This window comes from Bactrocera dorsalis, chromosome 5, assembly GCF_023373825.1.
Source record: "Bactrocera dorsalis isolate Fly_Bdor chromosome 5, ASM2337382v1, whole genome shotgun sequence".
NCBI lineage: Eukaryota > Metazoa > Arthropoda > Insecta > Diptera > Tephritidae > Bactrocera > Bactrocera dorsalis.
The window spans coordinates 23,337,700-23,363,392 of record NC_064307.1 but is presented as its reverse complement, the minus strand read 5'-3'; the positions used below and the strand labels follow the sequence as shown (position 1 = coordinate 23,363,392).

The 25,693-nt window shown below is 39.4% G+C and overlaps 3 protein-coding genes and 1 long non-coding RNA gene across 14 annotated transcripts in view; 2 read left to right on the top strand and 2 right to left on the bottom strand.

The window, feature by feature from the left end:
* LOC125778975 (uncharacterized) overlaps positions 1-25,693 on the bottom strand; it is a 107,190-nt gene that overhangs the window by 7,009 nt on the left and 74,488 nt on the right. The window lies entirely within an intron of this gene.
* Positions 2,732-3,693, top strand: LOC105226999 (uncharacterized). The gene has a single exon (XM_011206145.4). The coding sequence runs from the start codon at positions 2,807-2,809 to the stop codon at positions 3,536-3,538; it is 732 nt and encodes a 243-aa protein (XP_011204447.3). The 5' UTR covers positions 2,732-2,806; the 3' UTR covers positions 3,539-3,693.
* LOC105227000 (muscle M-line assembly protein unc-89) lies at positions 5,530-14,991 on the bottom strand. Its single transcript, XM_011206146.4, has 3 exons — positions 14,394-14,991; positions 9,008-11,491; positions 5,530-8,943 (listed from the first exon to the last, which is right to left on the bottom strand). Exons 1-3 carry the CDS (start codon positions 14,470-14,472, stop codon positions 6,551-6,553), a joined length of 4,956 nt encoding a protein of 1,651 aa, XP_011204448.3. The 5' UTR covers positions 14,473-14,991; the 3' UTR covers positions 5,530-6,550.
* Positions 21,238-25,693, top strand: part of LOC105226995 (titin) — a 358,359-nt gene continuing 353,903 nt past the window's right edge. For 2 of the 11 annotated variants that reach the window (XM_049458998.1, XM_049458995.1), the window contains exon 1: positions 21,242-21,505. The gene's annotated coding sequence lies outside the window, so the exon portion shown is untranslated. Of the gene's footprint in view, positions 21,506-25,693 lie in introns of all 11 variants that reach the window. The other 9 variants (XM_049458996.1, XM_049458992.1, XM_049458990.1 and 6 more) reach the window with 7 other exon arrangements.

Here is a 25,693-nt window from a genome sequence, read left to right as displayed (position 1 = left end):
TGGTTGTCACTTTGCTGTAGGTGTCTGCCCCAGCAACACCAAACAGTGGCGTCGTCAAACAAAATCACAGTGGGACAATCGCCCCTGAGGATTCTACAGCTGCAACAACCACCACCTACACGCACCTCGAACACCCGCGAAAAACTCGAATCCTACGATAGTCAGTTCTACGGTACCAGTATTAACCCTGAGCAGTCGGCCATCATTCGTACCATTTCGAGGTCAAAGTCTAAGTTAAGAAGAATTAAACAGATGGTTCCGAAGGGATGTTTCTACTCTCTGCTACTGTTTAACTCCTATATTCGAAACTTCCTCAACCATCAGAGTGAATTTTGAAAACCAGTTGATATTGAGGTTGAGCAAAGGAATAGAGAGCATGCGTTCAAAAGCTAACGAATATTTGACCGTTTTTTCTCGCTTCTCCGGCACAGTGAGGCCTGCATGCTTCCGGTTAAGGAACACAAAACCTAAATGCTTGAATACGAGGCATAAATCATCCTTTCAGTCATCTGATTTTAGTGGAACTGCTTTCTATAAGCGTCATGAGACCGGACCTTCATTACTTGGTATAGCACAATTTACAGACCAGATTACGGACGTAACTAACTTCACGCATGCATTAATGCCATTCACAGTGAAGCTATTAACACCTTTACTGATTCCCTGTCCGTGAATGATGTCTACCGCCCATGGCAGGTAAAAAAAATCAAGTTGCCACACGAATCTAGAATGTCCGTTCTCATGACAGTCGGGTCTACGTAATCGGAACCGTCACGGATTTTTAATCCGGACGAGGACTGTCGACTCGGTAGAATTCTTCCGCTACAACAACAACAACAGAGTGACCATAGTACTTCCTACTTCATTCAATTGACACAATTTATAAGTGCTACAAACCAATCCGTGGTTGCTGAATCCCTCCACGGACTTTTATGGAATGATAATTATTTTCTTTGGGGAGAAGTTGGGTTGGTATTGTCTACGGCCCTCATCAAGAAATGCCTGGAGAGAAAAATACGAAGAATTTTTGTTGTAGTAGCAGGTGAGGATTACTTTAGGATAAAACTCACTGGAAGTAGATGAATAAATGGTTATAGACGATCACGATCGCTACTTCTGTCCCACCATTTTAAAGGACTTGAAATACGATGTAGCAGTTTCTGTCGTCTGAATTTCAGAAATACTATTTTTAGGTAATGGACAATACTCCCCAAAGAGCCAATCCACAGGAGCAGGTTGGAGCGAACTCCAAGGGCTCTTACTTCCCGTGGCACCAGAATTAAGTCTCCGGTCAGACCTTGCAGCCGAAACTACTACCAGTTGAGCTTTCATATCGCTCTGGACTGGTGGCCAGAAGTTGGATCCCATACGCACATTACACGCACACACGCAAATGACCCTAACTGTTCGGCATTCCGACTAGTAGAGATCACACCGCCAACATCTAACAGTTCATCGGTTCAGCTAATCGCCATACCACAAAAACACCCCGACCTATCAGATAGGCGACTTTGATGCAAGAAAGCATTCAGAGGCCAATGCCCCGTAAGCAGAAAACCCAGGCTCAGACAGGATCTGAAGTCTGGGTTACGCTCAACAAACCTAACGTCACGAATGTAGTCATAAGGAACTCGACTATTAGGACTATTGTCCAAACGGTTTTGCCACCTAGAATTGACCCTATCCTTTAAAAGCCTCCAGATCCCTAGATATCCCTCCCTCTCCATATCATCATCGGAAATTAAGTCATTCCGCAGCAAAGATACACCCAACCCCCTTCTTGACCTGAATGCTGTATGACAATCAGGTCAAGAGGGGATACATCTAACAAAACTTGCATAGCATCCGTTGAGACGATGCGAGCTTGAAAGGGAAAGTCAAATACACACATTAAGTTGTTGCATAAGATATTTTTTTGAATTTGGTCGAGTAAAAGTGGAACCACAAGAGTCCAATTGTACGTCTTATCTTTTCTTAGAAAAGTTTTTGCGCTAGTTGAAAAAGCAAATAAATAGAGAGACTCATGACCACAGACAAGAATTAGTTAAAGATTTGAATTTTGCGCATAAACAATATGTGGACTATGCTAATGAAGTAAAAACTTTCATCAAGTGCCTCGATTGGTGCAGTCGGCTGACAAGCTCACGTGTCTACTTTTGATCAACAACGGTATTTTCGTTAACTGTCAAAAACCTCTGCTTCTTCAACTGGGGAAAAACTATTTATATGCAAAGAAGATGAAACTTGGGGTCACAGGGTGGCATCATCCACAAATGGTGCATACAAATGATCATGGATACGTCACCCAACTAACCAAATGAAGATAGGTACGGACTCTCGAAATGTGAGACCTTCTTCTATGATTTCTTTCAGTTACTCAAAGTGTAATAATAATGACTAATCAGAGGAAATATTAACAAAACTCTACGTGCCACCATGGAAGTAGTTACACTGTGTGATCAGATATATACTACACACCGGTTAGTGATGATTCAAATGGGCTAACTTTAGCTTATCTGTTTACCGCCTATGCCGTGCAAATGTTTACCGCACTGTCAAGTGGCCATCAGACGCTCGGTCGTAAGCAAAATGTTAACAACATAGTGGAATTTTGTTTTGCGGCAACAAACGGCAGCGTCTAGAATCTAAGTGTGAATGTAAGGTCTTCGCTTTATCGCCAAGTTTGCTCTGCTTACATCATATGAACATATAAAAGCTGGAGCCACTGTAGCGAACTCATACAGTAAACGAAAAGATTTCCAAACGAAAACTACCATCAAAAACGATCCATCAGCGAAATTACAGGATGCAACGCTTCATCATCACATTGGCTCTGTTGTGCAGCCTGAGCTCCGGTTGGGCTCTACGACCCGCACCAGCTGCTGGTGTAGCACCACCACCACCAGCCACGCTCACACAAGATATTGAGGAGTTGTATCGTCTCATACCATCGAAGCCGATTAACAAATTGGTCATACGTTATCTGCTCAACGATGCTCAATTCCAGGCCGCCATACGTATCATCAATTCGCACGATGCCTACATGGTGCGTATGCGCCTCTACGCTCAACCGGAAATCATACAATTCCAGTCGTGGGTACGCTCACAATTGCTGTTGTCTGGCGGCGGTTCGTTGGAATTCGAGGAGTCCGAGGAAATATTGAGTCTCTTTAGACCCACACCCTATTGGTCCGTCTACGGTTGGCAAGGCTTCTTCAATGAATTCCTCGCATATTTCCCACATGAGATGTTACGCGCTCAAATCGATGCTAAGGTGGCAATGGGTGGCAGTCTCGCACAGTTTTGGGCTAGATTGAAGGCTTTGGCACCGGTCTATGAACGTGTGTTGGCATTCCCCGAGTCGAAGCGCATCGTTGCACAACTCGAACAGAATGGCGTGAACTTCGGTCAAGTGGATCAATTTATTCGCTCCTTGTTTGATTGGTATCCAGTTATCGTGAATGCCACAGGTCCCGCTGTCGATGCCGCTGCTCCCGCACCAGCCATTCCAGCGGCTCCCAATGCTGTTGTGGTTTAATAAGGGTCGACGAAGTGCAAGCAGCTGATCATAATCGAATAATCGCCAAAGCAAAACTATATCATTTATACCGACTTATTTCATTAACGTATGATGTTAACGGTTTATGTATGTAAATAACATAACGAATATTCTTGTACGAGTATTTCAATTGTTTTACTCTAATTAATAAATAAGTACTCACAAATAATGTGTTTTATATAAGATTGGACTCCTATACGTTTGAATACTTTTTCTTCTTTAACAGAGTTAAGAGTTAGTTCTTTAGCAGAGTTAAAAAACAGTCGAGCAAAGCCAGCTCCTTCTCCACCTGGTCTTTTCAACGGAGTGGAGGTATTCCTCTTCCTCTGCTTCCTCCGTCAGGTGACCCGGTGGGTACTGCGTCGAATACTTTCAGAGCTGGTGTGTTTCGGATGACATGACCTAGCCAGCGTAGCCGCTGTCTTTTAAATCGCTGAACTTTGCCAATGCCGTCGTATATCTCGCACAGCTCATCCTTCCATCGAATGTGATATTCTTCGTCGATTTTGTTGATAGCATTTGCATACGAAAACGGATATTTCCGTATACTAAGTTTAACCGGTAGAAGTTGGGATGGAGATGAGTAGACCAGTCGTCAACTAATTATAATTCCTAATTAATTTACCTCGCGCCGATCTTAAGAAGCTTTGGGGATCTAAAATAGCTGTTTTGCCTGTTTTTTTAGCCTGTCGAAATACCAATCTTTCCGAAGAAATAATTGTTCCCTGCTTTACCGATTTTTCCCTACTGAGGAAGTACAATAAATCAGCCTTATTTTAGACCGACGAAGCTTTAATGTGGGGATATTGATTTGGAGGCTTAATGGTTGATTATATCTTTACGTTTGCGCACGAAATCCGTGTTCGTAAAACGGTCTTGAGTTTAAGTTTTGAGAGAAAATGTTATTGAGTGGATTAGGATGGCAAATAGAATGCTAACTAACTGGTCCTTTGTAACATCTAAAGCTAATCGAGAATTTTTACGAGTATATTATATCAAATACTTAGATCAGAATAATGAGAAGAGTTCCAGATGTCTACCCGTTCATCAGGTGTTCCCTAAAAGTCTGAGGAGGATGGTAGTTGAACTCGGACAGACGTATAGAACGAATTTTGCGTCCGAATCTTAAATTGAAAGCGTACAAAATGCAGCTTATGCAAGAACTGGAGCCGACTTTCTGAAGCGATACGGTAAGATACGATATTTTCGAACCAAATTTTGTTCAGCTATGATGCCCATTTCTGGCTCAATGCAAGCTAAATTGATACATTCGGGACGAAGAACAACCTGAAGAGATTCAAGAGCTGCCATTTCATACAGAAAAACAACATTTTGGTGTGGTTTGTGGTGAAATCATCGGTTTATATTTCTTCAAAAATCATGTCGGTGAGAACGTAGCCGTCAATGGTGACCATTATAGCGACATGATAACCGAATATGTTATACCTGAAATTGAAGCTCATGATCTGGGCGACATTTAGTTTCAACAAGACAGCGCCACTTCCTACACATCCCATCAATCAATGGGTTTATTGAGTGAACATTTCGGTGCACAGAAAATTTCACGTTTTGGGTCGGTCGATTGGCCACCAATAACGTGTGATATCACACCCTTAGACTTTTTGCTTTTTGAAGATGTGGAGAATTTAAAGTATATGCGGACAATCCCGTTTCGATCCAGGCCCTGGGGCAAAGCATCACGCGTGTCTTTGCCAGTTACCAGTCGAATGCTCGAACGAGTCATCGAAAATTGACTCCACGGATGAACCAATAGACACGTACCCAACTTTGGAAGGGATAACCTTCACAATATAAATGCCAAAGAATGTTCTTTCGAAAGAAAATAAACATTCTACATTAAATTTGAAACTTTTGGGTTTTTTCTTCTAAAAATTAGAGAACCTCGAAGTGGATTTTTACATAATCGGCAGCGCGATTGTCTTAATCGTTAAAGTATTAAATTGCATAAATTGAAGATATTTGTTTCTTATGTTCCTCTTATAAATTTTATTGAGTAATTCTCTTTTGTGATACTACAATGCATTTAACAAAGAAAAGTAACATTAATGATCATTTTTATGAATATTATATATAATTAAATGTATGCACTAGGTAATGTACATAAGATTTTTACTTTCAATTATTTAGTTGATTTATTTCGTCATGCACTTTTATACCCCAATCTATTAAAAGTCGATACCGTTCTTCTTTGCTTATCTTCTGTACATACAGATACATTATTAATATTATAGTATAAACTTAGATATTAAAGTATATAGTTTTTTTGAGTGTTCGTAAATGTAGTATGCATGTGTGCGTGTGTAGGTGTATATGCAAGTATGTGTAGAGCAATGTGTTTATTGCGAACTTTAGCACTTTTTGTTGTAAAGTTGTTATTTTTTAGCAGAAATTAGGAAGACTGGCCCGGTCCTTGGCGATAATTTCTCGAGTTCAGGAGACATGTTGTGTAAAGTGTTTGAAAAATTAAAAAAAATACAAAATTAAAAAAAAATACAAAATTAAAAAAAAATATTTTTTTTTTTTAATTAAAAAATAATAATTTTTGAAATTTTAAAAACGTTAAGCAATGTAAAATATATTATTAATTTTTATTCAAGTTATATTTAATTTTGATTTTTTTTTTAATTTTTAAATAATCGTATTTTATTTTTTAATAATTATTATTATTTAAAATTATAATATTCTTCGCTTTCTATTTTCCGTTATATTTTTAATAATTATATTAAATAATTTTCTTAATTCACTTTTTCTTACCCCCAACAATTCGAAAAAAATCGCTAAGGACCGGGCAAACACTTCGTCTGCTTTCTGCTGCTCTTCGCGTGAAAGCGTTTCTGCTCTCCAACAACAATTGCCATGCATTCGTTATGTGTTCTGTTATGAAATTTCTCATATTCTCTGTAGTATGTCCAGTGATGTTTTGTCTTTGTTGAGCCACACGATTTTCAATGCTTCTATACTTGCTCTTTATCAATTCTTTTTTCGTTTCATCCATTTTGGTATGCAATCGTTAATGAAATCTCCTAATTGTCTGTAGATCATCAAAGATAATATGGGCAAAACTAGCCAAGCATCTTTGAAGAGATAAACATAGCATGCCACCATAAAGAGAACCAAATCGGTGGAATAACTGAGCGCTGAACGGACTTTTTCATGCGCCTCCTCCTCCAGCTGCTCGACGCTCTTCGTTTCCAACTCCGACTTCTCCTTAGCGACCATGGAGAGTAGCACTTCGGGTGGTGGCGGCAGTATACCAGTACTGGTGGCCGTTGTTGGTAATGGACGTCTGCCATAGGGTCCCGGAGACTTTGATTGGCCGGTAGAGGTGCGCGTACGTGAGAGCACACGTCTCCTGACCGGCGCTTGCGCTTCGACGGGAATATCAAAATCTATGTCTTGTTGCGATGCAGCGCTGGATGGTGGTCGGTTAAGTGAAGCGTCTCTAGAACGCGATGGCACGCGCTTCTTAATGATACGCTTCACCTTGACGATGCGTGTGCGTCCGCGTGAATCTGGACGCTCGTAGGTTGTTTCGCTGATTACCTCTGCGGTGGTGCTATCATCGTTCGCCAGCAGTTCTGACATTATTGTTGAGGTTGTAGGTGCTATAGGTTGGGGGTTTATTTTGTTGCTAGTGGTTGGTGGTTTGCTTTCTTTCACCGCTAGTGGTTTGCTTTCTTTCACTGCTGGCATGGTGAACGCTTGTGAGCTACTCTCACTCGGCGTTGGTGTGTCTGGCACTGTTTCCTTAGGTTGTTCGGTGTATGCCATGCCACTGCCGGTTTCACGTACGTGTACCAATTGGCCGCGCTCGGATATTGAGAGACGCGGTTTATTACTAATTGGTGGTATAAGACCAACATCTGGTGATTGGGAGCGACGCATGCGCATTTCTTCGTCATAATCTCTATTATCGCCCGCCTTCTTCAGTTCATTCTTGTCGAGATAGATTGGTGTGTGATACTTGCGTGTGGTACTAACCTGACTTACAATATCGCTGTAGTGATCTACAACGGCGTAAGCTTCTTCACGCATGACACGTTCGGTCTCCTGTCGCTTCGCATTCTCCTCTTCTTTAGCCTTGCGCTGGGCTTCCAATTCTGCGGCGACAACAGTGGGACTTAAAGGTATCGGTTTACCTGTAAGACCGCTGGTACTGGCATTTTCCTCGTTACCTTTCTCGGTGTTCGTACGCGTATCACGCTTGAAGAATGACATGAAACTTTCGGCAAAACCAGACTTCTCCTGGTTGGCAGTGTTGTTGGCGGTTTGATTTTTATTGTTGTCGCTAATGCGTTCTATGCTCTCCAAACTATTCTTCCTGGCGGCTTGATTTTTATTGTTGTCGCTAATCGTTTCTATGTTCTCCAAACTATGCTTCCTTACATTATTATTGTTACTATTATTGTTATTGTTAGGTGGTTCCGCCTCGGCTAACGGCTGCACGTTCTCATTGGACGGTCGCTTCAAAATCGGCTTCGGAATAAAGTCCGGATCAGTGAGCGGCGCTGGTCGCGTAAGCACGACTGCCGCATTATCCGGTAAAGCCGCACGATATGGCGTAAACACGCCGGCCGACATATTACGAGGATGATAAGTTTCCATATGGTCCCTAGGTGGACTAGCACGCGGTGGACTAGGTGTTTTCGTGCGTGCCCTCAATTCCATTTTGAATTTTTCAATTGAATCGTCTTCTGAGCTTGCAGTGCTCTCAGTGTAATCAGATTCAATTTCGAAACTTGCTTGTTTTGTCGGCTCGGCTCTAGCTTGATAGCCGCTAGCAGTGTCGCCTTCTAACAAATCGTCATAGTCCTCAGCATCGTAATCTTCTTCTTCTTCTCGCTCATCCTCGTCACGACTTTCGTCTTTGTTTAGTAACATGCCCGTCGTGCGTGAAAGCTGTTTTGTGCCAGTTAAATTTTCACGTGAACCCCATCGTGCAACGGCTGTCTTAAGATCTTGTACAAAACTCTCGGATTGGCGACGTAACTCACTGCGACGTTCGAAAGAAAGCCGCTCTGCCTCAGTCATAGAGCCAAGACGCTTGCGCACGAATGGTGGTTGCAAGCCTCCGCCAGCAATTGGTATCTCCATATCCTTTTCCCAGCCCTTCTCAGTATCTCGCTGCTTTTCTCTATCCTGTTTACTTTTCAACTTGCGCGCCTTTTCAGCTTCCTCCAACTCGACGGCTTCGTAGAAGCGTGCCATAGCTCGTTCGTACAAAAGCTCCGTTGAGCTAACCGAACGCCGAAGCGGGAAGGTGTGCAGATTCGTAAATTCGAGTGATGCGAGATCGGGTGAAGAGATTGAAATCGGTGGTGGTTGTAGTGCATCTTCTAGATCCAATTCAAAGGAGTCTTGCTCTGTTACTCATGAAAAGGAAAGGGAATTTTAGACAGTTACATAATACAATACTTGAGTACTCACTATTTTTATCCTTAACTTTACTATGTTTATCGAAGACGACTAACATAAATTCATTGCTGGTATGTACATCATCATGTTTCTCCGCTAGAGAAAGCGGACTGTTGGGCGGTGATGGTGAGATGGGCTCTTTTGTTGGTGGCGGTGCGCTTATCTGTATGGTTGGGTTCGTGAGTGTTGAAACGTTTTGCTTTTTATGATTGTTGTTGTTATTATTTTGACTTTTATGCTGCAGTGCCGCATTGTTGCCGTTCGCCTTTTCGACCCATTCAATCCACTCGGCATGCTTGTCTCTCTGTGTTTGTTCAAGCCTCTCTTTTTGTTCCTTCCGTTTCAATTGTTGTTCGCTTTCAAGCGCTTCTAGTTGTGCCTTTCGCGAATCGAAACGCTCACTACGTTCACTTCTCTCTGCTTTTATGAAATCCTCGTGTTGATCCTTTTGAACGTCCTGATATTTTTGGTCTATGCGCTTTCTATTTTCACTTATTTCCGTCTGTTCCTTTCGCTCGGTTACCTGCTTACGCTCTCTCTTTTTTACTTCGGGTGACTTCTGGGCTTGCATGCTCACTGTGCCAAGCGCTCCTGTCGCTATGGCTACAGCTAAGGTTGGTGCATTTTTCGCCGGACTGAGACTGTGACCTGAAAGCCGTCGTACTTGCTGATTCACGCCCAATTGTACGGGTTCGGCACTACGCTGCAAAGCCGGTGTCTTGTTAATCACTTCTGGTGGAGTGGGACTCTTGCGTAGTGGACTTAGGCTATGCCTGCGATTTAATGAGGAACGAGATATTTCCGGGGTGGAAGATTTTTCGGGCGTAAGTTCTGGTTCTGGGGTTGCTAATGTTGGCCTCATCTTTTGAGTCGATGGTGATGGTGACTTATCCTTAGACGGTAGTAATTGTTGCAAGAATTGTGGCATAGATTTCTTCTCAGTCAGCGGAGAGCGTTGTGGTGATTTTCCAGTTGGCGATGTTGGAGACGGCGTTAGTGACGGTTTTGTGCTCATTGTCAAAGCTTTAGGGCTTGGTGAGCTTGGCGCAGATTTTTGTTGTGTGCTAGGGTTCGACGGACTACGACGTATGTCCAGCTTTAGCGCTTTATCGGCAGCACCATAGGACATTTCTCGATGTAGGTCTTCTGTATCGATCAATTGCGGTTTTGGTTTACGTAAAGCACCAGGTGATATTTCCGTCGCCGCATCTGCATGTGGACGCGGCGGAGATAATGCTTTTCGACGTGGCGGTGCTGGCTTGTTTTTCTCTTCCGTTAATTTAGAGTCAGACTTTGGTTTCGTAATGCCACGTTTCGGGTCAGGTATGAAAAGTACTTCGGATTCCTCACTGGGATCGCTAACGCCATACGGATTTTCCGCTTTCACGCGAAATTTATACTCCGAACCTTCGATTAAGTCATGTAATGTGGTGCTGAGGGACCTGGTGGTGGCCGCTTTAAGCCAAACGTTCCAACCAACACGAAAATATTCGACAATATAATAGCCGATTTTACACCCACCATCGTCGAGTGGCGATGTCCACGACAGTGTCGCCGACTTGCCAAACGACATGTTGAGTTGTACTTTGCCCGGCGGATTCGGGCGGGCGGTAACTGTGACCAGAAATGAGGTCACGTCTTCACCCAGCCGATTCCATGCGCGCACACTGTACTCACCACGATCATCGCGCTGTATACTGTCGATTTTAAGCAATGAATTACGGTCGGTGTTTGAAATTTCAAAGCGTCCACTATTAGGTACTACCTCGCCTTCATGCAGCCATGTAACAGCCGGTGGTGGTTGCCCAGCCACACCAACCTTCAAACGCAATACCTCACCCGACTCAACGATTAAACCATCTTCATAGGTGCGTGGTAGGCGTATTTTCGGTGGTGCTTGCACCATTAGTTGGGACTTAGTGGCCACGTGGCCTGCTCGATTTGTCGCCGTGCACTTGATTTCACCCTCATCGGTGAGCGCCACCTGGTGAATAATCAAGACACTGACGTCGTTGTCGTTTAAAATTTTCGTTCGTCGACTACTAAATATCTCGTAACCGTCTTTGAACCAATTGATTTCGGGTGCTGGTTGTCCAACTACACGCACACGAAATTCAATGCGTTCGTCTTCGACGGCCTGGCGATCCTGCAGTTCCTCAATAAAACTCGGTACACAGATGGCGGTGCGCTGAAGTGTGACAGTAAGTGCATCTGACAAATCACTGGGATCTGAGCGACCCACAATGTTCTCGGCAAATACGCGAAATTGGTAACGCCAACCAGGCTCCAAACCGCTAATGGATACCTCGCACTGTGGCACTGCTACAGGTGTGGCGCGTACCCAATGTGGTGAACCCATACGACGATGTTCGACAACGTAGCCTGTAATAGGAGAACCGCCATCCAGTTTCGGACGCTCCCAGCGCAAGTTGACGACATCCGGTTGCTGTTCGGAAAGTGGTATTAGCACGGGACGTCCAGGTGGAGAGGGTCGTTCTGGAATAAAGTGTTGTATTAGTTTATATAATATAATGTTTTATGGTGTCAGGGAAGGATGTACAACTAGCACAGATTTAAGTACGAAGATCTGAGTGCTTTCGAACTAGAAAGTGAAGTCTTTAATTGTTGGAAAATAAGTTGATAAATGAGGAGAGATAAAAACGTATATAACCTCCAGAAAATGTCTCGCTTATGAAAATTTGCTAGGTGAATAAAGAAAGGTATATATCATTTGAAGCAAACTAAAGGTGATGTTTCTTGTGATTACGTTGATACTTCTATCTGGCAGATGTGAAGAAACTCCAGTGTTTATAAAAATGGCTATAATTAGGTTAAACGCTTTGAAGGAAGTACAACTGAATATAATTTACTTCAATGGTGGATCTATGTGGTAACTGTGATAAAATTATAGACAAATCAGATCGCACTGCCACCGTTGGGGTATAGGTCACCAAAATTAGGATCAATTTCAGTCCTATTAACAGCACTTACGTATGAGGAATTTTTTGTGTACCTAATCGGCTTTGATAGGACCTTTTGCATTTATGGTAAGTGCTTTAGCAACTTCTTCATATAAATGGGAAGGCACAGCGCTCTTTTACAACTTTTCCAGTCGTGGAAAATTTTAGTGTGTACGCCCTTCTCTTAACTTAAGATGAAAAAGAAAGGTTGAAGATGAGGACCTGGAAGTATTACCCGAAGAATATTTGGATTATCAAGTAGCCATTTCGAAATTTTTAAAAGCAGCTGGATGTCTAAAAAAGAAAGGGAATTTGGTATAATATGAATTGAAGCCAAGAGACATTGAAAGACGATTTTGCATGTCAGAAATGCACCTTGAGCGCTAGAAAAAGAATTCGTTTGCATCGAATTGTGACTGGTGGTGAAAAATCATATGAGAAACCTAACCAAAGAGCCAAATCAACAGCATAGCCGAATATTTATGTCGCCACGGTACTACACGGCATTTGGTGCAGTCAAAAGGGCTTGCTGTATTATGAACTTCTAAATCCAAGAGAAACCATTGACACTCACCAAAATTCTAGGGAACGACTGTCAAAACAGCGTCTAAAATTTTCGCCTAGGCACGAGACAATAATTTCCATCATGACAACGCTCGGCGTCATGTTGCCAAACCGCTTAAATACTATTCGGAAAACAGTGGCCTAACCCGCCTTATAACCCAGATTCTTTTCCCTTCTGATTACTATTTGCTCCGGATGCAGAACATCCTCACTTAAATACGGTTCTCACTAGAACAGGGTATAATAATTGGATTGATTCATGTTTGGAATCCACAAATTGCCAGAAAGATGGGAAAATGTTATAGATTCAGATGAGGAATGCTTTCAATAATAACGAGTGATCCAAGTAAAAGTACTTTTTTCAATAGTCGAGAGTTGACATGCTTCACGTTTTCTAAAGAATGTGCTTCGTGAGCTTCGATCAACTTATGGTCAATATAATCGGCCATGGCGCATTATACGTTGATATCTTAAATTGAAAGCATATAAACTACAGCTTGTGCAAAAACTGAAGCTGAAGAACTGGCCTCTTGAAAAGTTCCCAAAAGATCCGAAGTTTTCGAGCCAAAATTTGTTCAGCGATGAGGCCCATTTCACGCTCAATAGGTGTGTAAACAAGCAAAATTGTCGCGTTTGGGACAAATAGCAAACTGAAGAGACTGAAGAGCCGGTATTTCAACTAGAAAAAAAAAACTGTTTGATGTGGTTTCTTCAAAAATGATGCCGGTGAGAACGTAACTGTCAATGGCGCTCATTACCTCGCCATGCTATCCAAATATTTGATGTCTGAAATTGAAGCTCGTGATCTCGGCGACATTTGCTTTCAACAAGACGGCATCCCTTCCCACACATCACATCAATCAATGGATTTATTGGGCGAATACTTTGGTGAGCAGATAATTTGGGACCGTCCGATTGGCCATCAAGATAGTCTGATATAACACCGTTATCCTTTTTCCTGTGGGGATATGTAAAGTCTAAAGTCTATACGGATAATCCCGCTTCGATTCAGGCCTTGGAGCAAAACATCATGCTTGTCGTTCGCCAGTTACCAGTCGAAATGCTCGAACGATTCATCGAAAATTGGACTCAACGGATGTACCATCTGAGACGTAGCATTTGAAAAAAATAATATTCAAAAAATAAATGCCAACATTCCCCATTAAGTTAATAGACTATAAAAAGGTATAAGTCCTCCTCATCCAATATGCAATTCTTAATGATCAAAAATATTTTTCCTTGAAATCTCAGCAATATGTTGATACAAACATACATCGAAACAATTTGCAGCACTTAAATGAACCCATTGCACTCATTGCCGTTACTTTTGCGAAATGCGCGTGCAACTTGTTGCACATCCGACACTGTCTCGTTACTTTTGAAACTCGTGTCCACTCGTGTCAAGCATCGGTTGCTTACTTTGTATTATCACACTCTTAAGCGCCTTCAAACAATAGAATTCCTTTATTTTCGAAAAATATTCTGTGGCACCTTTTTGTGTTTGTACGCTTTATACACAATATGTCGGCTGTGGAAGAGCGCCACAAAGCAATAAAGCGCATTCATAAACACCCAACAACGATGTCAACACAATCAAACATACATGCGTTACAGGCCGACGAATAAAGGAATTAGCCGAAAGAAAGCAGGCTGACAGGCAGCAAGCAACCAGCCAGCCAACCACTTGAGAATGAAATTTCTAAAAATAACCTCAATTCTAGCGCTCCCACCGTTTGACCCAAGACAAACCGACTGCTGTGCACAAATTTCTTTTGCTATGTTATGTGGACTCTGTGCTAGGCTATTTTCTACATCGAAATATTTTTTTGAAAATATTAAAATATTCACTTATTGTTAATTAAACGTTCACTCACCTGCTGATTTCCAAGTTACGACTTTTTTTGGTCTTCCGCTTTGATTTTGATTTTGTAATTTTCCCTGTTGATTGCCCATTTTTTGACTTTTCCGACTTTACTTGACAATTTCGTGGATTTCCACGCCAGCAACACGCCTCGTAACACTAAATGCCGTTATATCTTGCGTGGATATACTGATTTATTTTCGCAACGATTTGACGATGACGACGAATTCACGGAAATTGCCAACGCATCAGCGTCAATTTTGCAACACCAACAACTATGCCACCGACACCAACACCGAAACGTTAGAGAACGGCTAGTTGAGCCACATCGATTGGAATTTGATTTTCTGCTTTTCAGAAACACCAATTTTCACGCACTTCAACTTTTGTAATGATTTCGCAACACTTGCACTTGCACTAGAGTTTTTAACGGTATTTTTTGTGGTTAATTTAAAAAAATAATTCTTAAAGCATATTATACACTGGACTAACGGCGCAGTCCATTTTCAACGTTAAATAATCCCGTCGAGCGGACAACGCGTACATAATTCGTAATTGTAGTATCTGCTGTCCGGGATAAGCTTCCGAGTCGAAGTGTATGAAAATTTTCAAATGCGACGAACAATTTTTGAAAGTAATTTTTCAAATTTTCTCCCTTGTTCAACACGTTCGTGACACGAATATCAACACGATCGCCTACAACAGCCCACGAATCTCCGCAAACACCTCACACGAACATAACAAGAGTACGCATTCTCTCACTTACGCTCAGTTTTGGCTCTCATTTGCTTAGCATGTACTCATTTCAAATACTAATTCGTTGCGTCTACTCGGTCAGAAAGCTATTTTCAGCTAGGTGGGTGCAGATTAGGGTGGTTCGTGCACGCGGCGGCGACGGTGGGTGGTAAACCGTTATATTTAGTATATACATATAAACGTTTACAAGGAAAAAATGTAAGGAAATGCAATAAAAATGCTTGTAATGAGGAAGACGCGAATAAATGTTGAGCAAAACAGAGAATTTGTAATAAAGATCGGTAAGGTTTTTTAGGAGAAATGAGCAGAAGAAGTTGATAATGTTTGAAAAGCCGCTATTTAAAATGCGAGAGCACATACTTTTGTATCACGTGAGAGCGGAAAGCATAAAGTGTGAATTCTAAAATGAATGAATGAAATTGAAGAGGGAAAACATTCAAAAGTATTATAAGTATACATACTGTGTGTAAATTCGAGACATATTGTAGAAAGTTTAGGTGCATGTACATAATACATAAATACATATGTGTTATTTATATTGTAGCCGTAGTATTTATATAAGTATTATATATTTTTGTTTATACAACAAATATAGATTTTAAGAAAATGTTCTGTAAATCGAAAATATTTTAAAATAAACAGTCATCAATCACTTCTAGACAGAGATACTTATGCAAAAGAGCTGAGAGAATCAAAAATACTATGGATTGTAAAGTACTTAACGTACTAGTCTAATTAATTCTAATATTAAGTCCGAAAGTCACCAAAAGAACATTGATAACCATCTTGGTGTGGACCGCTTAAATATGATATAAAGTAATGTACTTCTGTGGGCAAAAAATAGTAAGACTTTTTAGGTTGGTAAACGAAACATTTAGAATGTTGAAAAAGGTCTTCGACCACAATAGCTTGCCGCGAGCAAGTGTCTTTGATTGGTAAACATTTTTGAAAAAGGGTCGAGAACGCGTTGACCACTTCCAGGACGGCCAACAACAACACCTGATGATCAACGCGTTAATAGAGTACAGGAATTGGTGCTTGAGAATCGAAGATTAACACTAAGAGATCTTATCTTATTGGCATCGTTGGAATACCGGAAGGATCAGTGAAAACAATTTTGAAAAATCATTTGGGCTAAGGAAAGTGAAAATGGTTCTAAAATTATTATTACTGGCAATAAGTCTTGGATCTATGCTTACGACCCGGAAACAGACGATCAATAAAACATCAAGGTATGTTGACAGTTTTCTTCGATTAACGAGGTGTGGCGAGGTCTGGCACTACTTGGGTGTTAACTGTTTAAGTCAATTGAAGTCATTAAACGTGAAACGCTATGCGCTTTGAAGTCTATTCCGGAAATTGACTTTAACAACTGGATTGAATAAAAAAACTGTGGCACAAGTCCGTCGAATTGAGAATTTTAAAATCATGAAGAAAGTTTTACTAATTTTTGCTCATTAGTAGTATGCACGGTTTTTCGTCTTTCATTTGAGAAGATAACAATCTTAGCTTAAATCTTTGTGAAGATAAAAATATTTCCAGTGATTTAAATTTTGTCTCAAGCGGGGGAAATTTCCATGTAAAGCATTACATGATCTCTTTAAAAACCAAGGGGACACTACAGTTTAGAGACATTTTGATAGTCTAGGGATTATAGAGATATTACACCACCATACAAACTTGGGACTATTTATCCCGGTAAGAAAATTAATGATTTTACGCAAAATACTAATGCAGAAAAACACAAGGACAAGTAAGAAAGGGCTTAGTTCAGGTGTTAACCAACAACGCCAGCGAAGTAACTTCAGGAGCAGAAGGTTTGTAAGCTAACGGGTGGGTGTTTTAAATTTGAATTATTTATATTTCGACATTGAAAACGTCAAATACCATTCGAAAAGTGACAGTATTCAGTAAAAAGTCTAAACTTTACGAAATGGGTCGCTATTCACTATTCTACAGTTCGCAGATTGGGCAGAAGATCGTTTGTCTGAGGATGGTCAATTTTACCGAAAAATCTTATTTTTGGACGAGGCTCATTTCCACCTCGAAGGTGACGTTAACAAGCAGAATTGTCGCATTTGGGGCACAGAAAACCCGCACGTAATCGTCGAGAAGCCAATGCACCCAGCACGAATCACTGTATGGTGCGGATTTTGGTCTGGTGGAATCATCGGCCCATTTTTCTTCGAAAATGAAGAGGATTCTTCAAGCAAATTGAAGAGGGAGGCTTGGACAACATTTGGTTCTAGCAGGAGGGCGCTACGTGCCATACAGCAAACGCTATATTCAATCTTTTACGCCCTATCTTCGAAATTTAAAATTATATTTGTACTTTGTTGGCAGAAAGTGTAGAAAACCAGTAGAATTAAAAACTGATGTTCAGGAAGATGTCTTAGCAAATAAAAAAGTTTTCCATACATAGACTTGATTTGGACCGGTCAACATGTATGGAAGCTATCTGCTGTAGTGATCCGATATCGGCGGTTCCATCAAATGACCAGCCTATAGTGGAGCAAAAGACAGATAAATACAGCTCGTCTTGCTAATCATTATGTATACACAAGTTTATGGTTCTAGGTTTTTACAATGAATGCCTAACGACAAGCGTATTAGTTATGGAAATGTTGAAAGTTTAAAGAGAATTAAGCTTTTCAAACTGAAGAAGACATTAATTAAATAAACCGATAGAAAGATTCGAAGGAGATAATGTACGAGTCTTCGAAAATTGGACTCAACGGATGAACCAGCTGAGACGTAGCCGCGGACAACATTTGAAAGAGATAATCTTCAAAAAATTATTGTCAAAGAATGTTCCTTCGAATCATAATAAACGTTTCCCATTAATTTTGAAGTTTCTGCGTTTTTTCTTTATAAAAGTAGGGAACCTCGAAATGGATAACCCTTTACATGCATATATCTAATAATTGATACAAAAATTAATTACCAATTTTAACCTCAAATAACCTTATTATTAACATACATACATATGTATACATATAAAGCATAGGGAAGGTGTAAATATTGATTACAGAAAGAATTCTTTCAATTAACCGTCGCAGTCAATTCAATAATTATGCTAATTTTCATAATCATTCTAACGGGTATTTCCAATTTAAGCTCACGCAAGAGCTTTGTAAGCCGGCTACTCAATTTTATTGCCATCTCAATAAAAGCGGCAGTGCGCCATCAAACGATTTTTTTTACAGAAGAACACATAAATTTATAAATAAACTAAAAAACACAAATCCAAGTGAAAATCCGTTGGCAAATGAAAAAGAAAAGCGTTTCGGAAGATTAAGCGTTTTGCATAAAAAAATAAATAAAACGAAGAAAGAGTGGCTGTGGAACGGCTTTTGAAGAAATCGAAACATAAAGCACACACACATACATACAAAAACGAAAAGGAACAAAACAATGCCGCTGATTTGGGTCACACCAAGGGCATCCACTTGCCCGGCCGCCCGTTCGCTAAGCGCAGATGAATCGCCGCGCTATTGAATGAGAGCCAAAGCCGTTGGCAGCAACAAGTGCACGCAAGAATTTGTCTGGTCTCAGGCTTGCTTGGCGCGAGCTGTTGCGCGTCTGCGGCTTGGTTAGGCGGCTAATCGCGATTGTATTGTGGCATGGCAGGCAGCGTCGCGCAGTGAAATCAATTCTGGTTTTGTTTGTTTGGCTTTTTTTTATTATTTAAGCTTTTTTTTGCTTTTATGTTTAACATAAGAGTCGTGAAAAGTAGGCTTTTCGGTTTTGTTTATTGAAAAGTCGGACCGGTATCTTTGGATTTGTTTGTTCTCACTGTTTTTGGGCTATTCGTTTCACTTGTTGTTTGTTTTATAGAAAGTGGGTGTGGTTCGTTCACACTTACAGTAGTAAGGTTTCACCGCAGGTGCTGCAATTAATTTTTATACTATCATGGGATACATAAATATTAAATGCCCTTGGGTTCACTATTATTAGATGAATGCTTAAGATATTTGTTTTATGACTTTAAGGTGTATAGAAGATGTTTATCAGAGAAAGCCAATATGCTTGAATGAACTGGCTCAAGCTGTCGGAGACTCGGACCTATAACCCATATGACGATATGACTTAATATCGTATCGGACTTACGATTAGATTAAGTTTGATGGCTGATCTAGAGATCGCACTAAAGCACTTTGTAGTTAATAAAAATTTGCTCAGGTCTTTAATTTATATTCCCAGCAATACGGTGGAGTATTTGAAAATGTGAGCTCCCAAGTCTTTAAGCCTTGATCTCGAAAATGCAGGACATTTAAGAAGGAAATGCTGAGATGTTTACCTCGCCTTCTTTCATACAGCTTATTGGACTTAGAATCCTTAAAAAAAAGCTTGCAAAAAAGTAAAAAGTCACACAGTTTGCAGATTTGACTCTCTCTGGCTTCTTACACTTATTATTCAAAAAGAAAAGTCTAAAGAGGCTCCGTTAGTAAAGATTTCTGGTAGATCTAGTTGAACCTGTTGGCTTTGCTCATATCGCAATGAGCGGTCTGTACGAAAAATCGTATTGAATGGCAATTTATGTTAGACGTGAAAGTAATCGAAATTTTGAGATTGAAAACGGGTTTAAAAAATTGTGTTGTTTTCAAAACTGATCACAGACAGATTTATTCGGATTTGTTGGTTCAATAGAAATATAGTTGCAGCTTTCTACTCCAAGGATACCTTTTAAATGCTTGTTTTTGCCACTCCCCTATATGTGGACAGCTTCTCTGCGACAGTGAGTGTCCGTTTTTGCGGAATTTTACTGTATATCTATGTATGTTGGAAAACTTCACTTACGGAATTTTAAAGGCTAGGTGAGTTAGAGACCCGATAATAGGGGTGTAATAAAAAATATTTTCAGTTTTGCTATCTTTGTAGTTTTATTACTCTACTTCTTAAGCCTCCAATATATACATTACTCACTGATGGCGCTAATTGATACTTGATCGTAAAATTAAATAAAAAATATTTAAAAACCGGTCTTAAAAGAAAGGCAAATACACGAATGTGCAAAAAATTATGGATAACACGCATTCTACGTAATTATTAAGCAAATAATGTCACTACAATTACTGAGCCAGTATATCAAAATCGACGGTGCGCTTTGCGACAATTGAGATTTGAATAATAAAATTGGCCATGGCATGCTCCAAGCGAGCGAGAGGCACAGTAGGTTGGTGGCGCATGCGCATATGAGGTGAGTGAGTAGGCGTATGAAGGTATATGTACGTATGTATGAAGCTAGGTATATATGTATGCATGGATCTGGGTACATATTTATGTATTTATTTATAACGAATGTTTGTATTTGTTGGCGCGGGCTCAACTAGACGCGGCTATGGTATGCGAAAAGTGCGCCAAATTACTGTAAGTATAGCTGAAAGCAATAACAAAACACGCTAGTAAACCTTCATAAATATATTTACATTTGTATATGTATATGCACATACACACATAATATATGTAGCTACAAGCGCGTACTGAAACCCGTATTGCATATGCGAAGGCGACACACGCTGCGAGAAGGCAGAAATCTGTGAAAAAAGCTGCTCAAAACAAATAGCTCGAGTGTAATTTCAGTGGAAATGTAAAAAATCAAAGCATGTTTGTGCATAAGTGTGTGTAGCGACGTGATTATAGCAACGCTGTCGTCACCATAATGCCTATGTCAGCGCATAGCTTAGCCATATGTGGACACACCATAAAGGTGAATATGTATTGCAAATAAAGCACGTGCATTGTTTGCTAGCTCTGGAATGTTGCCTGCAATGCCAACAACAAAAGCGCACACTTTTATGCTCCACATGTATGTATGTATGTATGTATGCAAGTAAAAGCAACAAGTAACAGACAATGCAACAGCAAAAATTTTCGATGACAAAGCCTCAGCGAGCAACTTTTAAGCGACCAAAGCGGCTACCAGCAACAAATGTTCGACGAAGTGCAGCGGTGTTTTGGTTGCATGCAACTTCGAACCATTGGAGCATGCACACACAGCAACACATACATATGTATATGTGCTATGTTGGCGCTGTTGGGCTGTCAAACATGGCTTGGCGCATGGCCAACTGGCGGCGATCGCTCAGTCGTGTTTGAGACTCGCTGCGGCTTTGACGTGCTCTGCTGCTCTTCGTTGGACACGCGCGTGTGTGTGTGATTTCAGAAAAAAATTTCAAGTGTTTGCTGTTGCTCAAAAAAAGCAATAAAAACAAAAAATATTTAGCAAAGAATTAAAAGAGGCTGAAGTGTGCGCCGAAAACTTGTTACGAGTGTCAAACAAGAATATCAAAAAAAAGTTTAAAAATCAATTAAAATAAAAAAATAAATAACAAAAATACAAAGCATATAAAAATCAATAAACGAAAGGTAAAACAAAAAAAAAAATAGTAAAAATAAAAAAAATTAAAATTATTTTTAATCTTACAACTGGTTAACGAAGCATTGCCAAATGCCAGCAAATAAAAGCGAGAATCATTTGAAGTTGTGTGCGTGTGTGTGTGTGCGTAGGCAAATTCGGTGCCTTATTTTATTGTTTTTTGTTGCGATTGCTTCCACTATTTTATCAATTCAAGCCGCGTTATGATTTTTCGCTGTTTGTGACTTAATTAACGCTCTGCGATTTGCATATGCAAAATTATGCGTAATTTCTGCCCATTAAGCATTCTAAATTACATAATTTGTTAATTAAAAAAAATCATAAAAAATAGAGTTAATTATTATGTAATAAGATAATTATGGTGAATGAAAATAAATAAAGTATCGCTAAGTGAACGTGCGTGTTTTTATAATTTTTTTAATTAAACAAAAATATAGAAAAACATTCGTATGCTGTACGAACCTATATTATTGCAGGTATGTTGTTGTTGTAGAAAACAAGCTCAAGGTTCAAAAACCCGTTATTTTGTTGAAAAATATTAAAACTTTGATATTGTGTGTAAGATTTTAGCTCTTGAATGATTTAAGTGCTAACAAGTGCATAGTGAACTTTGAAATATTTCAAGTATAAGAAAAAAATAATACTCAGTGGCTGTGCTGATATATTGGAAAATATTTGAAATTTATTTTTCGGAAACCGATCAAGCTCATATCTCAAATTATCAACAATTTCTAAAAATTTTAAATGGACTGATAAAACAGCAAAAAATGTTAACTTCGGCTGCATTTTTATAGCTATTTGCTATAGTGATATGATCTCAAAAATTTCTTAGCAGATTTAAATTGTTAAATTTCGTGAACATATCGCCTTAAATAAAAAAGTTTTCCATACAAGAACTTCATTCCGATCGTTCGGTTGCTATGGCAGCTATATGCTATAGTGAGCCGATCTGAACAATTTCTCCCGATATTACATTATTTCTATGAACAATAACTTATACCAAATTTCGTGAAGATATATCGTCAAATGAGGAAGTTTCCCATACAAACGTTTGATTCCAATCATTCAGTTTGTATGGCAGCTATATGCTATAGTGTTCCGATATCGTCAGTTCTCTCAAATACGCAGCTTCCTGGAGAGGAAAGAACGTGTGCAAAATTTCAGATGGATATCTCGAAAACTGAGGGACTAGGATCTCATATATACAGACATACAGACGAACTTGTCTAAATTACCTCAACTCGTTACGCTAATCATTTACATACTATATTATATATTTTTTAAAGGGTCGCCGATATTTCGTTCTGGATGCTACAAACTTCGTGGCAAACTTAATATACCCTGTTCAGGTTATAACTAATGCTGCTTTCAGGTTTTTTAGGTTCTTTCCGAACTTCCTTTCCAGACATTTAATATAGGCTATCTAGGGAACAGCTTTTCCAGTTTTGGAAACAGCAAAAGCCCACAGTGAACCGATTAATGTAAACAAATTGTCTGCTAGAATTTGGTTGGCATACTTATTATATACCTGATACATCCACTCGATGTCTTTTCTTTACATAAATTGAGACAAATCATCTGAAGTATGTTGAATGAATCTCTAAGGACTGTTGAGACCTCTGCTATATTTCTGTTGCTGACATGATGATTTTTGATACAATTTCCTTCAATTTCTATGCTATCGTGCTGTTGTTGTTGTAAACGTTACCCAGTTCCCGTTGGCGTGGTAAGGTTCAGCTAAGTTGCCGTTGCTGTTTCGACGGGGTCGGCTATCATTATTAACAGCGGTGAACTCTGAACAATGTTGAAAAATAAAAGCTCTCCTTAGAGAACTATCGTAATTATTCCATACTGAAAACGACAACACTTCGAATAGGCAAGTCGGATAAAACTTTATCAGATTTTTATATCTAGTTAGATAAATTAAATAAATTAAAAAAAAAGTAATTATTGGAAACCAAAGATAAAATAACAAACATTAAAGGAAAAATAATTTACGAGTGATCTGTGGTGGCGAAGAGCAAGGAGAGGTTCGTGGTTGAATTTTTTAGGGTTAAAAATTAGTCAATACCACAAAATTTTTTTTCAGAAAAAAAGATTTTGATTTTTAATTCTAAAGTGAATGTACAGCTGGTTTCGCGTAAATATTTCAATTAAAAGCGATTATAAAAACATATGCTTACACTATACTCATACAGCATACATACATATGTATATGCAGCATGTAAATACACCTATAAAGTTGTAAATGAAACCAGCTGCAAGTGAAAAAATAAACCCTTTCTTAAAACATATGTTTAAGCTGGTGTGTGTCAGAGACAACAACCAAAAATACTTTAAAAACAAATTTTTAGAAATAACTTTGTGAAGATCACACCTCAATGAGTTAAATTTTTTCAAGCGAAGTTTAAATTACCCGCAGATACTACTCCCTAATGCTTGTGCATTTGTTGATTTCAGGACGGTTATAGTATAGGTTGCTTTAAGGCATGAGGTTTTAAAAAGAAATAACAATCAAACAATATTTGAATGCATTGATCAAGCATTTAGCTTTATTTTTCAGATAATGATCGGCACTGGCTTGAATAAATTACAGCCGAGGGGCTCTGTGCCAGAATAACGCATATTGTCTCAGTGAAAACCATACGACTTAGTAAAACTCGATACTGATACTCGTATGTGTGGTTCTTGAAATTCTTTCTTTTCTTCACCGTCAGTTTGATGCTTAGGTCCGCTTCTAAATTGTATGAAGATATAATATCCAGATTATCGTATCTATATGACAGATACACCCTTCAAAACAACAAAATACATCCACGTACTTTGATGGTCCATCCGTTGAGTCCAATTTTTGATGACTCTTTCGATCATTTCAACTGGTAACTGGCGACGTGATGTTTTGGTACAAGGCTTTTACGGTTACGTTCTCACAGGACCAATGATTCCTCCAGCCCACAAACCACACCAAACCGTTGTTTTCTCTGGATGAAATGACAGTTCTTGACTCTCTTCAGGTTGCTCTTCGATTTACATACCGAAATAGACCTCATCGGTGAACACAATTTTTATCGAAAACGGAGGATCCTTTTGGAATTTTCCAAGTGCCTATAGAGCGAAGTGATATCGCTTGGAAAGGTCGAACTGCTTCCTTACTTGAATGCTGGGTCTAAATAAATATAGTTGATGGTGTTGCGAATAGTTCGCTCGGTAGGCCGATTATGTTTACCATAAGTTCTTTCGAAGCGCGCAAAACGCTTCACAGAACGTGAATTTTTGTAATAAAGTTGAACGATTTGTGAATGTTGTTCAGGCGTAGTAAGTCTTTCCATGAGTCAAAGAATACTAAACAAGAATTACATGACAGCTTGACACGACTCACGCGTGATCGTTATCTTTCAGAAAAGGGTTATTGAAAGAAGTACACATACTTGGAACACCCATTATATATTGCTTCTGAGACATTTCAATACTTTTTGAATGCAAATCTACCAGCTAACGAAAGTTATTGAAGTTTTATAATTAAATTTCAGCCTTGCGTTTTCTAAGGAAGAAGAAAAATTTTGGCCTAAATAACCTAAATGCTACCTAAAAATAAATTGTTTCACTAGAAATACACGAAAATGAAATTTTAAGATTGAATATGGCTCAAATAAGTATTAACGTCTTGCTGCGCTAAATGGACCGAAACAAATAGTGAAACGTGATTCTGTGATAATCACGAAATTAAGCTTAAGTTGGAAGTTACTGCACCGTCCTAACAACCGATTGGAATTTTTTGGTGTAAAACGTGTGAAATTGGTCAAAAAACACGTACGCCACAAAGACGGACGATGTACGAAAATTCTGCGGAATTCTACACCTATAAATATACATAAGTATGTATGTAGCTAGCGCGTGCAGTTTTTATTTTGGCTCGAGGCATGTTTCTTACCTGAAAACAGTAAAAATCTACGATCGGCAATTTTGTTTCAGAAAACATTCCTTATAGCTCTACGCACATATCCACAAATACAAACATATGCACTGTACGTATGTACATACATACAGGCAAAGAGTTGTAATTTTTTATAGTCAGTGGAAATTAGGTTAGGCGTGTGCTAGAAATAGGAGTTACTGAACCACAACAACACAAACTCCAACAACAAAAACAACAATGAATAACCACAAACTGCATATTT